The following is a 15,940-nucleotide window of genomic DNA, read 5'->3' on the forward strand; positions in this document are numbered from 1 at the left end:
AATATTTACTTATACATAATAAAATATCTTAGGCGATGGGATCTAAGTTTCAACATGAAATTGTCTTATTCTTTGTATTATGTATTATACACAATATTTTTAATTCTTTTGCATAAAATAAAGTTTGTCTGCACAGAGCTATCAGAAAGCAAAGGTGTCATTATCTCAGCCACCTACACACACAATTTTGGATTTGGAGAGTATTTTGGATTTCAGAATTCTGGGAAAAGGGTACTCAAACTGTAATGTTTACTAGTCATGATGGTCATTTATATCGGCTTCAGTTCAAAGGCAGCATATCTGTAGATACCAGTTTGCTAGGGAATATGAATGAGAAAGTGGTACCTAACTTGTTCTATTTGTGGACTTCCCAACTTGTCACTTTGCCAACAAGCTACAGGTAGCTTTTATATGGCTCTCCTATTTATATCTAAGTTTTTATTATACTCAGTGCAAAATCAGTTATAATTGGAAAAAGAAATAGATATGCAGTGGTCCAAACAGGCAAGTAATATTGTGCTGTAGATCAATTAAAAATATTGACTGGTCCAAGGTTGTTCAATAAACTTAATGGCTCATGGGGATTAGCATCTTGATCTCCCAAGTCCTGCTACAATAGACTAACCTCCAGAGCACAGGGTTCTTGAGGGGGGGAAATCATTCTTTTCTATACAGGAATACTACATTAATCCATATATTAATCCATATAATAATCCATTAATCCATGGATGTCAAAAACCACTTCTGGATTCAAATGTTGAAACTCAGTATAACGTATTGTTAGAATCCTGATGTATTCTTTCAGATATGTTGTAACTGTGGATAATGGGGGATAGGATATGCTTCGGCATAGGCTTTTAGAGATAGAGATGTGTAGTGCTAAACTGGGCCAGGTGGTGCTATCTGGTGTCCTTGAAGGCCTGGCTCTCAGAGGCTAGGAATGCAGTTTCAGTTATGGGAAAAGAGGAGCTCAGGGGGGAGTAATGGAGGATGGGAACCAGTGAGGAGAAGGAGGGGTTTTCTTGCGCGGGCTTTTGCTAAGGGAGGAGTAGTTCAGCTAAGGGGGGGATTTAGGCATTGGCTTGGCTGGGAGGGGTCAGTCTCAGCTATGAAGCAAGTGATGTGGAATTGCTGATTCTGGAGCTATCAATAAAGTACTGTTGATTTATCAATCAAGCTGACTGGTTGATTGTCCAGGATTCTGGTCTCACACTCTGACAGTTAGCTGAAACCGTGCAACCTCTTCTGAGGACAATGCTGGAGCAGAAGACCTCAGAGGAATCTACATCTTCCAAGACGGAGACCACGGCAGCGACCGTGGAGGAGACCAAGTCCCAGGTGATGGAGGCTGGGGCCCTTCCGAAAGACACCAGGCCGCTGTTAGCTCAGACGCCAGGAGTTGGGGGGCCATGGTTTGGCCAGCCCACAATTCCCCTGGGGATGAGGGAGCAACGGAGAGCCACTCGCTGGTCTGATTGGGACACCGGTTTTACGCAACCGTTGCAGCTGAGGCCCAGGGACGAGGAGGACCTGGAAGAGCAGGTACAGCGACTCCGGGAGGACATGGAGGGAGTCCAGGGCACGCTGGCCCAGATATTGGACATCCTGAGGGGAGGCACAGGGGCAAGGGCAGCCCCTGCCCCAGCAGCTCCAGCAGCCCCAGCACCAGGAGCAGAAGGGGTCCCTCAACCAGCTCCCCCACCTGCCGGGCAGGCACCAGATCGAGCGCAAGAGCCTCAAGCTCGAAAGCTGGGAGTCAAGTATGATGGGGACCCGCAGACCCTGCCCTATTTTTTGTCACAAATAGCAGAGCACATGGAGGAGTGGGGGCCCACATTTCCCAATGAGACAGCCAAAGTTAAATGTGTAGCCAGACACCTCAAAGGGGAGGCGGCAAATTGGCTGGTGCAGCTGTATGATTGCCAGGCAGCGGAGCTGAGAAGTCTACCGGACTTTATGAGGGCTCTCAGAGCCAGATTTGAAGACCCTTTCAGAGCCAGCATAGCTTTAGCCAGCTTGAAAGCATTGGACCAAGGGTCAAGGTCTGTGTCGGAGTATGCAATGGAGTTCAGACGACTGGTTGCCCAGGTGCCAGATTGCACAGAGGGGATGAAGATTCAATATTTTAAAGAGGGACTGCGCCCAGAGATAGTAAAGTGGGCACTCATGAAAGGCAACCCCCCCACTGCTCTAGAGTGGATCCAACTGGCTGGTGAGGCGGAGGCCATCCAGCACGAAGTCAAGATGTTAACCCAAAGAAGATATAAGGATTCGAAAGGGAGAGAGAACAAGCCCGCCGGACAAAAGGCCAGAGGACAGCAGGGAGCCACACTAGAGAGCGAGAGGGAGCGCCGACGACGGCTGGGCCTTTGCTTGGGATGCGGCCGCAAAGGGCACTTAATTGCAGCCTGCCCGGAGAGGAGCTAGGAAAAGAAAACCAGCCCCTTCCAAGCCCCACCAGTGACAGCTTCCAAAGGAGGGAAGGGCAAATTTTAGTACTTGATCCATTGGAAGCACTTTCCTGTGGATCATGATGAATGGGTGTCTGTTGCACATGTGAACGCGCCTGATTTGGTGGCCCGTTTCCATGCTAATTACCCTGACAAACCTTCTGTTTCTGCTTTGGGTTAATTCTCTTTCTTTTCTTGGGGGGGGGGGTTTCTAGGGGGGCAGACTGTTAGAATCCTGATGTATTCTATCAAATATGTTGTAACTGTGGATAATGGGGGATAGGATATGCTTCAGCATAAGTTTTTAGAGATAGAGATGTGTAGTGCTAAGCTGGGCCAGGTGGTGCTATCTAGTGTCCTTGAAGGCCTGGCTCTCAGAGGCTAGGAATGCAGTTTCAGTTATGGGAGAAGAGGAGCTCAGGGGGGAGTAATGGAGGATGGGAACCAGTGAGGAGAAGGAGGGGTTTTCTTGCACGGGCTTTTGCTAGGGGAGGAGTAGTTCAGCTAAGGGGGGGATTTAGGCATTGGCTTGGTGTTAGAATCCTGTTAGTATTCTACCAGATAGTGGTTAGTGTTGTAGTATAGTAGTTGGGGATGATGGGGCTTTAGTTGCAGTTAGAAATGTAGATAGTGATGTTTAGTGCATAGCAGGGCCAGGTGTCTTATCGGGTGGCCTTGAGGGCCTGGCTCTCTGAGCGGGGAATGTGCTTTCAGTTCTGTGGGAACAAGGAGGGGCTTCGCTTGGCAGGTTTCTGCATGGGAGGGGATCTTGGCTTTTGGGAATTCTGTTACTTTGTCTGTGGGAGGGGTGTGGTTAGTCTCAGCTAAGAAGCTGAGTGAGGCACATGTCTGATTCTGGATCTATCAATAAAGTGCTGTTGATTATATCAATCAAGCTGACTGGTTGATTGTCTGGGATTCTGGGTGCTAACTCTGACACTTGGCTGGGTCAGTCTCAGCTATGAAGTGAGTGATGTGGAATTGCTGATTCTGGAGCTATCAATAAAGTACTGTTGATTTATCAATCAAGCTGACTGGTTGATTGTCAAGGATTCTGGTCTCACACTCTGACACATATGCTACCTTATATTAGATAAAGATGTGTGTCAATTATAATAGTGCCACTCTATTCTGTTCTAGTCAGGCCCCACCTGGGATATTGTGTCCAGTTCTGGGCACCACAATTCAAAAAGGACATTGAGAAACTGGAGCATGTCCAGAAAAGGGCCACCAAAATGGTGAAGGGCCTGGAAACCATGACCTATAAAGAGAGACTTAGGGAGCTGGGGGTGTTTAGCCTGGAGAAGAGAAGGTTAAGAGGTGATATGATAGCCCTATTTAAATACTTGAAGGGATGTCATATTGAGGAGGGAGCAAGCTTGTTTTCTGCTGCTCCAGAGAACAGGACCCAGAACAATGGATGCAAGCTACTGGAAAAGAGATTCCACCTCAACATTAAGAGGAAGACCCTGACAGTAAGGGCTATTTTAGAGTGGAACAAACTCCCTCGGAGTGGTGGAATCTTCCTCCTTAGAGGTCTTTAAGCAGAGGCTGGATGGCCATCTGTTGGGGATGATTTGATTGAGAGTTCCTGCATGGCAGAATGGGATTGGACTGGATGGCCTTTGTGGTCTCTTCCAATTCTACGATTCTATGTTGTTGCAAAGAAGCAGTTCTTACTTAATGGTTATTAGTAAATGCAAATAAAATAAGTGAATCATTAGGAATTCAACATCAAAAGCAGTTTATAAAATAAATAAAATACAATCTCTTTGTAATATAAATTAAAAAGTAACATCTTGTTGAGAGACAATGGCACAAGTTGAAAAATGATGGAATATCGAGCGTTGCCTCTGTGAAAAAGTTGTATTTACTCTTCCTAACTGCATACTTCTATGTAGTAATGCTTAAACAACAGAGCAGGGCCCCTATACTACGCCACATACATACACACACATCTTTGTAAAATATTCTTTGTGATATAAGAGGGTCTAAATCTAATGTCTTTAATTTGTCCTACCCAGAGACAAAAAGAGCCACTGAAAATCACACCTGTCTGTATATGTCTGTCCTTGGTGCCACTGTCTGCTAGTGCAAAGAGACAGAATGTAGGAAATAAACCAATAAATACTTACAGGATAGCCAGGGAAAGCAGGGTAGCCTGAAGGAGGATATCCTGGATAAGACATTCTGCAAGGGAAAAGAAATATACCTTAGAGCTTGGATGTTAATTTCCTCAAATTTCATCTCTCAGGAAAGCAAAGCAATTCACCTCCCAAAAAGGGACTTGTTGAGAAGGTTGTTCATCTGTGATTTGATCTGTGCTATAGGGTAACTGGGGAAGACTAGGGCCTGCAGAAGCCTGTCCCCCTCATCCCCACAAGATCTTGATGGGCCTCACTCCCTCACTGCACCCGCACCAACACCAACAACACCACCACCACCACCAACAACAACAACAACGTTTTGTCCCCAAATGAACCCAAATGCCTTCTACGGAGCATGGGGGATTTTCATTGTGTTTGGGGCTTTAACAGGACGTGACCAGAAGTCACTTTCTGTTTAACTCGTTTCAAAATAAGTCTCTTATGAGCCGCAACTGGCCTGGAGGGAAATCCTTTAGGGTGTTATAGGAGAAAAAATTAACCCCTGGGAGGCAGGAGGCTCCAAATATGATATAAATCGCTTAGAGGACATTTTGGACCCAAAAAGGTGGGCTTTTTTTAACCCTGGGAACCACAAAAACAGTCCTGCAGGACCAGACTTGGCCTACCCCTGCTATCATGGTTAAAATGCTAATTCAGACAGAAAACATGATCGAGATTGCCATCCACATAAATTGAAAGCATTTGGGATACTGGAACCTGTAACAAAGGTGGAAATGGTAGAAGGGATTTGGACTGGCAGTGTATTAAGACGGTCTGTTCAAAACAAGGCCCAGCCAATGGACACTAGTAGAAATTCAAAAGCTTGAGCTTTGATCTGTTTCATAGAGGTTTCATAGAATCATAGAGTTGGAATTTCACAAGAAAGTAGAGGACAGCGTATACATTAACTGGTGAATTTCTATTTCAGCTCCAGAGTTAAGGTTTAATATGAATAACTTCAAACCAGTCTATTTTCAGTAGACCCATTATTTCTTATAGACTGTATTGTTGTTCCTATTACTTCTTCATTTCAGAGAAATATAAAAAAATAAAACTATCCTATAACAACTTAGAAAAACATTGCTCAGTCTAATTGCAGGTAAAATATTAAAATGACACACACAGCTGGGACCTTGGCTCTGAAAAAACCTGCCAAGTAAAGGCCCACTTAATTTAATAAATATATTTCCATGTACATTTGCTTAGCAGTATTACGCTGATCTCTATTGCAAGGTGACACAAATACCTGCCTTGGGTTTTGTTCTGGGAGAAAGATGGCACATAAAATGAATAAATGAAAATATTTCTAAATCCAAAATAAATAAGTAAACATGGCAACAAATAGATATTTGTCTGTTATATCTGCAATCCCACCCTGAACCATGAGTACTTGATAGTCTAGATAAGACGTGCATAATATAATGAAGCCCATGAAAGCTGCAATAAATATCCTAGTTTTTGTGGTGCTACACGATTCTTTGTTGCTGACTTACGCAGCCACCCCTCTGGAAATTTTTTCTGTTTGCGAAGCAGCTCCAACTGTGTTGTTGTCTGAGGCCTTTGCTGGACTGCTTTTCCTCAAGCCACTCCACCCAAAATCCTTCAACTGAAGAAACCGGGGCAGAATTTTGGATCTCATATATATGCTCTACCAGTGACTTGTGTTTGTAACAATTATATGGCTTGAAGCTGAAATTTTACCCGATTAAGGATCGAGTTGCTGTCTTTTAGAACTTCTAAGGAGCGAAATGCAATAAAATGTAATTTTATTATTATCCTTACATAGATTATGACAACCAATTCAAATACTGAGAATGATTTGGGCCTAGTTAGTTTCAGTGTGACTACACCCTGAAAACTTTTCTCTGTAAAGAAATAAAATAGTTTTTGAGAGGTCATACTAGTTAATAGCTTATTGCACAAACAACTATCAGCAACTCTGTGCAGGGCCTTGATGTAAGGCAGAATATAATGTATGTCAATATTATGTGACATTGAAGGCTTTCACAAACAGCATCCATAGTTTTCTGTGGGTTTTTCGGGCTATGTGACCGCATTCTGGAAGAATTTATTCCCATTTCAAATCTGTGGCTGGCATCTTCAGAGGTTAGTGGCATGAAAGTGTGTGAAATATATATACCCGTGGGACCCTTGTTTGGGAGGAAGTGGTTTACATATTAATGGTGGAGTTAGTTTGTGTGTTCTACAGTTTTGTAGGCGAAATGTCAGGAATAAATTCGTCCAGAACACAGCCACAGCCCAAAAAACCCACAGAAAACTATATCAATATTATATTATATTTGATTTTTTTTTTTAGCAGCTGGGCAGGTGAAGGAAATCCCTTTGGGGTAGTTGATTATATTCTACCTGCAATAGGTGAAACATATTGGGGCTGTAGCCACGTCCCTTAATGTCACTGGCAGTCACACCAAAGTAATAGCTTTACTTTTTTTAAACAGTGATTCATCCAGAGAGCCAGCTTCATTCTCCTGCAAGTGCTGCTCATGTGGTGAGAATCCACATGCACTCAGAGGGTGCCCTGAGATACGTCCAAGTCTTGAGGTTAAGGCTCAACTCCCCAGTCACTTTCTCAACAGGGGAAAAGTAACGAAGGAGCACAGCCAGTGCTTGAAGTGGTTCATGAGCCCTGAAGACAACTCAGTGCTAGCTGAATTCAGTGCTTCAATTCTTCTTCCTGGGGAAGGCAATGGGAGAGTAACAAAAGCTTCAGAGATACTTGGTTCCTACCTATCTCCTTCTTGGGGGGCAGGCTTAAGAGATGAGTGAAAAGGGAAACCCTGCACACCAGACTGGGGACCTCAGAAGGCAAGATTAGGCTTAGACGCCTGCCCTAAACTGAGGGAAGCAATCAAGTCTAGGTGAAACAGTAAAAACCCAGAACAGAAGGCAAAATGCAATTTAAATCTTTAGCAAACATCTGTCAATTATACGATCACCTTTGTACTAAATTTGCCCGAGTGCAGGAAGGGGAAAGAAGGATTTTCCCCCTTGAACTACTAGGTAGAATAGGTAGATTTTCTCCAATACATCCATGTATAGAAATATCAGAGAGAGATTACTTCAGAGAAAAAGCCAAAATCAGGGAAGGGGTCTGCAAAATGAATGAGCTGGTCAAGCTTCTTAAATGTCCCAGTGTGAACACTTATTAAAAGCCAGCCAGCTATGTTTCAGCAGCACATTAAATCACATTTGCATGCTTCAGCGTATCCTGAAATAAAATGAAGACCACACCCTTCACAAAGAGGTTACATAATAGCAGGGCAGAAGAACATTTGACTGGAACAAAGTTTAAGTGGTTTTTAAAAGAAGCAGTGTAAAGGTAAAAAGCTTTCTGGGTTCTGCCTTGTTGAACTTATTGTATAGTATTTCCTTACAACAAATCCTCTACTTCCAACACCTTATGCAGATTTAAATATATATTTCACTGCCTATTAAAAGAGGTGGGGAAGCAACAAGCTTTTTGTAGTAACAACTTAAATGATCTACAGACCGACCAAGAAAATCCAGCAATGCTGTGCTCAGCAAAGGACAGCAGAGACCCTTTCACAGCTGCAGAAGTTTACCGTATACTATGCAGCCGTGGAAAGGTCTGCATAGGGACCATTAAACACAGCGTCCAAACATGAATCAAAGAACATGAGAGACACTGCAGATTGGGTCAGTCAGAAAAATCAAGATTAGCAGAACACATTATAAACCAAACTGAGCATAAAATGCTATTTGAAAACACTGCAATTTTGGACCATGCCAACAATATCAGGTTAGAATGCACAGGGAAGCCATTGAAATCCACAAACACTTGGAAAACCTCAACAGGAAAGACGAAGCCCTGAAAGTAAACAAAGTTTGGCTACCAGTCCTGAAAAACACCAACAGCAAGACTCAGCAAGCGCAAATGTAAACCACCCAGGGTGAGGTGGATTTCCCAGCAGACAATGGATCATTAACTAAGGCCTTGCCATTCAACAACAGACCAACATAGAGATTAACATGTAAATCACTTCTTCTCAACCAAGGGTCACAAAGTATATATACCCACCCACTTCCATGCCAGCATTCTCTGAAGATGCCAGCCACAGATGCAGAGGAAGCATCAGGAAGAAATAGCAATAGCAGCTTCATTTATATACCACTTCATACCGCCTAAGCAGTCTCTAAGTTTATTCTTTCAGAACACGGCCACATTGTCCGAAAAACCAAAAAAACACTATGAACGCCGGTTGTGAAAGCCTTCGACTTCACAAACTTCAATGCTATTCAGTGTATCCTGTAGGAACACATTTAATACAGGTATTGTAAAAGGTAGGCCCCAGATACAGTCAGAGTTAACCCATTTCAAGCAATGGGGCTCCTCTAAATATGACTATATTCCCCATGAACGTTTGTAGTGATTCTTTAGAAATCTGCCTTCCTCTAACATGTGGGTGGAAAAGAAAAGTCTCATGTTACAGTGAACTTTGCAACAGATAAAGACTGGGTGACAGCCAAAAAAACAGCTTTTCCCAAAAATCAACATGACATGAGACCAATCAATTCTCACCACATTGAGTAAGCTTTGGAATAGTTCACAGCATTTCTATCTGCACCTAGGCTCATAGCTATAGGAGATACCCCTGCCCCTCAGTTTGTTGGAACAAGCAAGCTAGAAAAGGTCAGACATGAACACAAATTATTATCAGCTAGCCAAGCCATAACCTGTACAACCCAGGTATTTCCCATTACACAAGTGGTACCCTTGGGACCCCCCCCCCCTTTACATCTACATGCAGACACTGCACCTCTCCCAACTCAACATAATACATGAATTAAAATATTTTGTTTATTTAGTGTGCGTATTTTCATTTGCATATACATATATATTCATATTTTAACATTTTACATGGAAATAACATGAATTCAGTATTTAACTCAACACATGTGTAAATTTTACACATTAAAAAGTGTGGGAAGAGGAGGAGGAGGAGAAGGAGGGATCAGAGCTTCCAAGTCCCATACTCCCCTTGAACAACTCTCATGCTCCGCTCCAGAGGTCTTGCCCTACCATTTGAGAACCACTACATTATGCTATGAGTTTGACATTTGCCCAGTGCAAAATTACAAGCACCACAGTTTACAAAGAAGGTGCTTGTCCTTTGCACTGTCTGTGACCTCCCTCTATTTCCTTTCATTTGTTTTGGGCCTATTAATTACTTCAACACCAAGTATCACTACATAGCACTTTTTAAATAATTTATGCATCAGTTGTTTATTCATTAAAAGATACTCTGAACAATCTGTCCCTTCTCTAATTTTCTACCTAGCAAACCATACAAAAACAAAACAAAATCCAAAGTCAGTTGATAAAACTACCTCAAATCCACAGAGAAAGGTGCCATCGATGTCCACTAGCTAGGATTAAGAAACATTTATTTTCGGCTTCTGTTAGATTATTTTCACCAAAGAAAATTCCTTTATCTATTTTGAAAGCTTCACATATTTTTTTTTGTAAACTATAAACTTTGATCTGATTAAAGATTATTTGGGGAATCTTTAGGGATTTTTCCTTGCCATAATTCTTATGTTGATTTCTATTTGCCTTGTGCAGTTACTTTAAAAGGATATAACACTGCCATTGAGGTAGGTTTATATCACCAACAGAATACCAGACAATTAGAAATTTTGTAAGTGAGTAACAGGTTAAGGAGGGAAGAGACTAGGTGTTAACAGCAAAAGGACAGGCTAAATTAAAATAAAAGCAAAAAAAAAAGGAAAGATGCACTTTTGATATAAGTTAGGCTTGATATTTGAGTGCTGTAAGAGTGTAGCTAAGCAGGGTCGTCATTGGCTAGTACTTGGATAAGAGACCAGCAACAAATATCAGATGCTGTAGGCATATTTTAGAGGAAGGAACTGGCAAACCCACCTCTGAATACTCCTTGCCTAAGAAAACCCTATGAAATTCATGGAGTCGCCATACGTCGACAGTTGAACACAAACACACAAGCGTCATTAACTGAATTTTAAAGAATTTTTAAAAACTTTATTATAAGAAAATGACATAAACTTTTAAAATCCAGTCATAATCATTTCTGGATTAGAGCAGTGATACTAATAGTGGGATTGCTTAAAAATTTTTTTTCCTGTGCAACTACCCTAATCAATATCAGACACCCTCTAAGTTGCTGTTATTTCTGCTGGGTAAAACAGGTAAGTGTAATACTGATGTTTGTTTTTGCTTCCCTCATTAGACCTAACAGCAAGGAGGATAGGGAGAGAAGAAAAAGAAGAGAAGGAAGGAATGGTCAATGAGGGCCTAAGCAGGCAGGCAGGATAGCAAGGGCCAAGTCCATCCTGCCTTGGATTCTGGCTGGGTCAATCTCTGGACCACCACAGTGATGGAAGGATGCTTACATGCCCACCTGCCATCATGCCATGGACCCACTACCACCATGTGCCCCATGCCTGCTCTGTCATCCAGTCTTCTCAGAAGATGTCTGCCATGGCCCATAAGGGCAGAAACAGGGCACCTAGCCAGGCTCCCCCATTCAACATCACAAGCCCCAATGGGGGTCTTCTGAGTAGATGCAAGAGCAAAAGCAGGAGCATGTTAGGCTGTGCAGTGTGCCAGCTGTCATAAACAACAGGTCTATATGCCCCAAGCTAAAGTCCCTTTGGGTTGGGATCAGTCTGGAACCACTAGATTTGCATCTGGACAGGCCAATCCCAGGCTGGGGATAATGGCCTGCATCATCTGTACAGGACGACTTGAGGCCAGAGCATGGGCCTCTTGGCCTCTGCATACAAGCCCTGAATCGCTCTCACATACTACACAACTGTGACAAACCAATTCAACATCCTCTGACAACTAGTCTGGATCTAAAAAGGAGGAATGGAGGGAGAGAGAAAAAAGGAATGTGGCAGCATCTTTAAGACTAACTGATTTTTATTTTAGCATGAGCTTTCATGGATATAAACCTACTTCTTCAGAGGAAGTACCAAGTGCACTGAACCCGTTTCATTTGGTCTGGACCTGTTCCTTTCCTTATACTGGAAGATCTGGTGTCCCATACGAAGGCTGTAGGTTGGCCAATGGGAACAGAGAATTTAACAATAAGATTAGGAAACAAATGAATGAAAGCAGCCAGAAAGTATGAAGAGAGACAAGAGTAAAGGAATGTGGGAGGACAGGAGACATATCAATCATGTTTAAGAACAGGTTAAGCTTCTCAAATATAGGAAGACACTGAAAAAAGAGCTGTCACAAAGGATACGACAAAATTAATCAATGTACCTTTGTAAAGTGCAGAGCTACATGACCATTTCTTTAGGTTATATGTAGATTAAAACTTCTTAGAAAAGAATTCTCTTATACATTTGATATGAGTTTTCATTCTCTACCTCATTCTCCCTCTTTTTGGAACCACTGATGTTTGCCCTTACTCTCACAGAGAGCTGTACCTTCCAGCAAAGGATGTGTTATTTCCCAAGATTCACCATGAATAAGTGTGAACATTTGTGTGTTGAGGTGCATTTTTATGGGCAGAGCTAACGTATCATAGTACTGGGAGTTCTTGCAACTATTACCATCAGATTATTTACATTATGCCTTCAGGCATTTTTAACGTTGCCCATTTAGAGGGTGGGGCAGTATCTATTAGTATTTCCCATGCTGGCATTATTCTCCACATGTGTTGGACTACAACTTCTATTATCTTAATTCATGACAGGACTTGTAGTCCAGCATATCTGGAAGATGACATCAAGCTTGGGATGGCAGTGCTATACATTTAAATTGGGCTGAAAACTGTGCAGCACTCCAGATGTTGAACTGCAATGTCCAGCACTCCTGAGTCTGTTGGCCAGGGCTGCAATTTGACAACATTCAGAAGCTGTACGATTCCAGAATGGAATTAATCAGTTTGTGGAAAGCTACCTTTTTAAAGGAACAAGTTAACTTTATTCCTTACATTGCTCAAGCAACATTAGTATTAAAGCAGTCCAGTAACTTGCCAAGTTATCAATTACTAGCAAATCTGTTATCATTGTGTTCCTCCTAGTTATTTCTGACTTGTAGCGACCCTAAGATGTAAGGTGCAAGGTTAGTAAATTACCGTGACTACTACTGCTACGTTGCTATTTGAAATACAGGTTTCTCTGGTTTGTCAGTGGTCAATTCAGAAACTGCACTTTGTAAATTCTGGGGGAGAAAAGGTTGAAGACGTTACAAAACAAGCCTTTCCAGCCGCAGCATGAGGTAGCCATTCATTCGACCCTTTCTCCTCCCCACTGTTATTGCTCAGACTGAGTCAGCAGACACACCCAGCAACAAGCAACAAACAGAAAACCCAATTCTTTTCCACGGAAAAGTAGTGGATTATGGCCTGTTACAGACCGGCCAAAACAAAGCTGCTTGGGGTCTCTTTGGAGGTATGCTGTTTAAATGATGCATGCATCCTAAGAATCCGGAAGCTGCACCAAAGCTGCACTCCAGTGCTTAGGAATGGAGTGTGGCTTTGGCGCGACCTCCGGACTCTTAGGACTCATGCATCATTTAAATAGCATACCTCCAAAGAGACCCCAAGCAGCTTTATTTTGGCAGTCTGTAACAGGCCTAAAAAATCACTCTGTTCTAAATCATTACTGGGGGTGAGGGATGGTTACTTCCTAAGTCTGAAATTAATACATAAATTGCAAGCAAAGGATCAGCTGGTGCTCATTTGATTAAGAAAAAAGTGCAGTCTCATATACATGCTAATGGTTCTCCTTCATTCAACGTTTAAGAATCGCCATCCCATGTATCAAAGCATTTATAAAAACATATTAAATGCCAGTATTTCATATTGCTAACTGCCAAACTGCACATGTAAAGAATACAAATGGTGAACAATTATGTGTTTTAAGAAAAACTGAATAGCATTTGAGAGATCTTTGAAATCTGGACCGAATTGATTAGGATCATTGCACATATTGTGTGCATGTAGGTTGTGCTTGCAAGTCCCCAGTGAATTTATGGCAACCCCATGAATTCTGTAGGGTTTTGTTAGGTAAGGAATACTCAGAGGCAGTTTACCATTGCCTTCCTCTGAAACACAGCCTATAGCACCCAGTATCCAATGGAAGTTCCTTATCTAGTCACATAATATGACAACAAATCCAGGTTGCCAGTTGACACATGCAGCTGATGTCTTCACACTTGACACGTTTCAACATGTATCTATTAAACATTTAAATAAATGTACCAAGACGCAACGACTCACAAAAGATATAATATGATCAATCTATTCCCACGTCTTCCTAAATCTCTTCTTTACATTTCCACTTTCATGTGCAGGTTTTTAAAATCTTCATGAATATGTGCATACAAAGCTGGATTTAATTTCTGTGTGTTTGCTGCATTGCTACCCTTGATTTCCCCCAATGAACACAAGGCTGCTTACCTGACTCATGTGCTAGTTATGGCATAGATAGTGCTATAGGTTGTGCAGGGGGTTCATTAATCTGATTTTTTGTACAGATGTATATGTATGTATGTATGTACTAGATACAATATTCCAGGTGGGGCCTAATAGTGCCACTGTATTCTGCTTTGGTCAGGCCTCACTTGGAATATTGTGTCCAGTTCTGGGCACCACAATTTAAAAAGGATGTTGAGAAACTGGAGCGAGGGCAACCAAAATGGTGAAGGGTCTGGAAACCGTGTCCTATGAGGAACGACTCAGGGAGCTGGGGATGTTTATCTTGGAGAAGAGAAAGTTAAGGGGTGATATGATAGCCCTGTTTAAATGCTTGAAGGGATGCCATATTGAGGAGGGAGCAAGCTTGTTTTCTGCTGCTCCAGAGACTAGGACCCAGAGCAATGGATGCAAGCTTGAGGAAAAGAGCTTCCACCTGAACATTAGGAGGAACTTCCTGACAGTAAGGGCTGTTCGACAGTGGAACAAACTCCCTAGGAGTGTAGTAGAGGTCTTTAAGCAGAGGCTGGATGGCCATCTGTCAGTGGGGATACTTTGACTGGGAGTTCCTGCATGGCAGAATGGGGTTGGACTGGATGGCCCTTGAGGTCTCTTCCAACTCTACGATTCTACTTTCATTGGATATTTCTTTATTTATCATGGCTTGTAGTCAAACACAATAAATGACTGTTTACCCATCTCCTTGGAAGTTGGTCTGGCTGAGAGAGTGTCTCTCCATGAGTTTCCTGGCTCACTGGGGCCTAACCCTGGATCTTGCATATATATGCATTTCTCATCTTGTCTTAGCATTTTTAATTGCATTTTAACACTTTTTGAGACTGGGGCTGCCTAGTTACAAACCTGGGAAAGCACAGTGTCTGAAATGTAGGTTCATTCCTATGTGGTCAGCACATAAATCCAGGAGTCAGTTGGCACAGCCCCACAGACTGGACACTGAGGTCCAAAACACACACTGCAGGGATGATGCAGTCTGAGACCACTCAATGCTAGGGAATTCTGGGATCTGTGGTGTTTGGATCTTGGCGATGGAATTCTGGGAGTTGGAGTTTGGTGTGGGCCTGGGCCCCACAACAAACTCCAACTCCCAGAATTCCATAGCCAAGAGCCAGACCAAGAGTTAAAGCGCTTCCAAACCGGGTTAGGAGGAGAAGGCCCTCCCCCTCACTCCCCCAAAGCCCCTTCCAAGCCTCACCTGAACCAGCAAAGCCACAAATCTCAGAGTCCCCTCAGGCTGCGCAGGCAGCAAAATGGAGGAAGAGGAGGAGGAGGAGGTGTCGTAGTCGGTCGGGGGGAAGCGACTAGGCGAGGCTGGCCAAGAAGCCCGTCGTCCCGCCCAGGCCTCCCTCCTCCTCCTCCTCCTCCTCCCCGGTCTCTCCCCGCTCCTTCCCCCGAAGAGAGGAGAGGAAGGAGGCTTTAGCCTTATTAGAAAAGCTCATTCTCTCAGTGGGTCTCAAAGGGGCTGCAAGAGCTCTCTCCACATTATTATTATGATATCCAGCTGCATCTGAGGAAGTAGGCTGAAGCCTAGGAAGGCTCCTCCTGCTGCCAACTTCTTTCTTTCAGTCAGGCTCAGAGGGGCTGCGAGATCCCCCTATTTCATCATCATTATTATTATTATTATTATTATTATGTCCAACTGCATCAGAGGAAGTAGACTTTAGTCTAGGAAAGCTCCTGCTGCAAACTCCTTTCTTTCAGTCAGTCTCAGAGGGGATGCGAGATCCCCCTATTTCATTATTATTATTATTATTATTATATCCAACTGCATCAGAGGAAGTAGGCTGAAGCCTAGGAAGGCTCCTTCTGCTGCCAACTCCTTTCTTGCACTGTCACAAAGAGGATACAAGATCTCTATTATTATTATTATTAT

General features: G+C 42.9%; 1 protein-coding gene across 1 annotated transcript in view; it reads right to left on the bottom strand.

The window, feature by feature from the left end:
* The window catches only part of ANXA7 (annexin A7), a 33,683-nt gene extending 18,314 nt beyond the window's left edge, over positions 1–15,369 (bottom strand). Inside the window, exons 1-2 of the mRNA XM_089510819.1 lie at positions 15,263–15,369; positions 4,586–4,640 (exon numbers count right to left, since the gene is read on the bottom strand). Coding sequence (XP_089366945.1) covers positions 4,586–4,639 — 54 coding nt within the window. The 5' untranslated portion in view covers position 4,640; positions 15,263–15,369. The remainder of the gene's footprint in view (positions 1–4,585; positions 4,641–15,262) is intronic.
* Between the last annotated feature and the right edge of the window lie 571 nt (positions 15,370–15,940).

The sequence above is a fragment of the Sceloporus occidentalis genome, unplaced genomic scaffold (genome assembly GCF_023333645.1).
Source record: "Sceloporus occidentalis isolate IW3139 unplaced genomic scaffold, rSceOcc1.0.p SCAF_2, whole genome shotgun sequence".
NCBI lineage: Eukaryota > Metazoa > Chordata > Lepidosauria > Squamata > Phrynosomatidae > Sceloporus > Sceloporus occidentalis.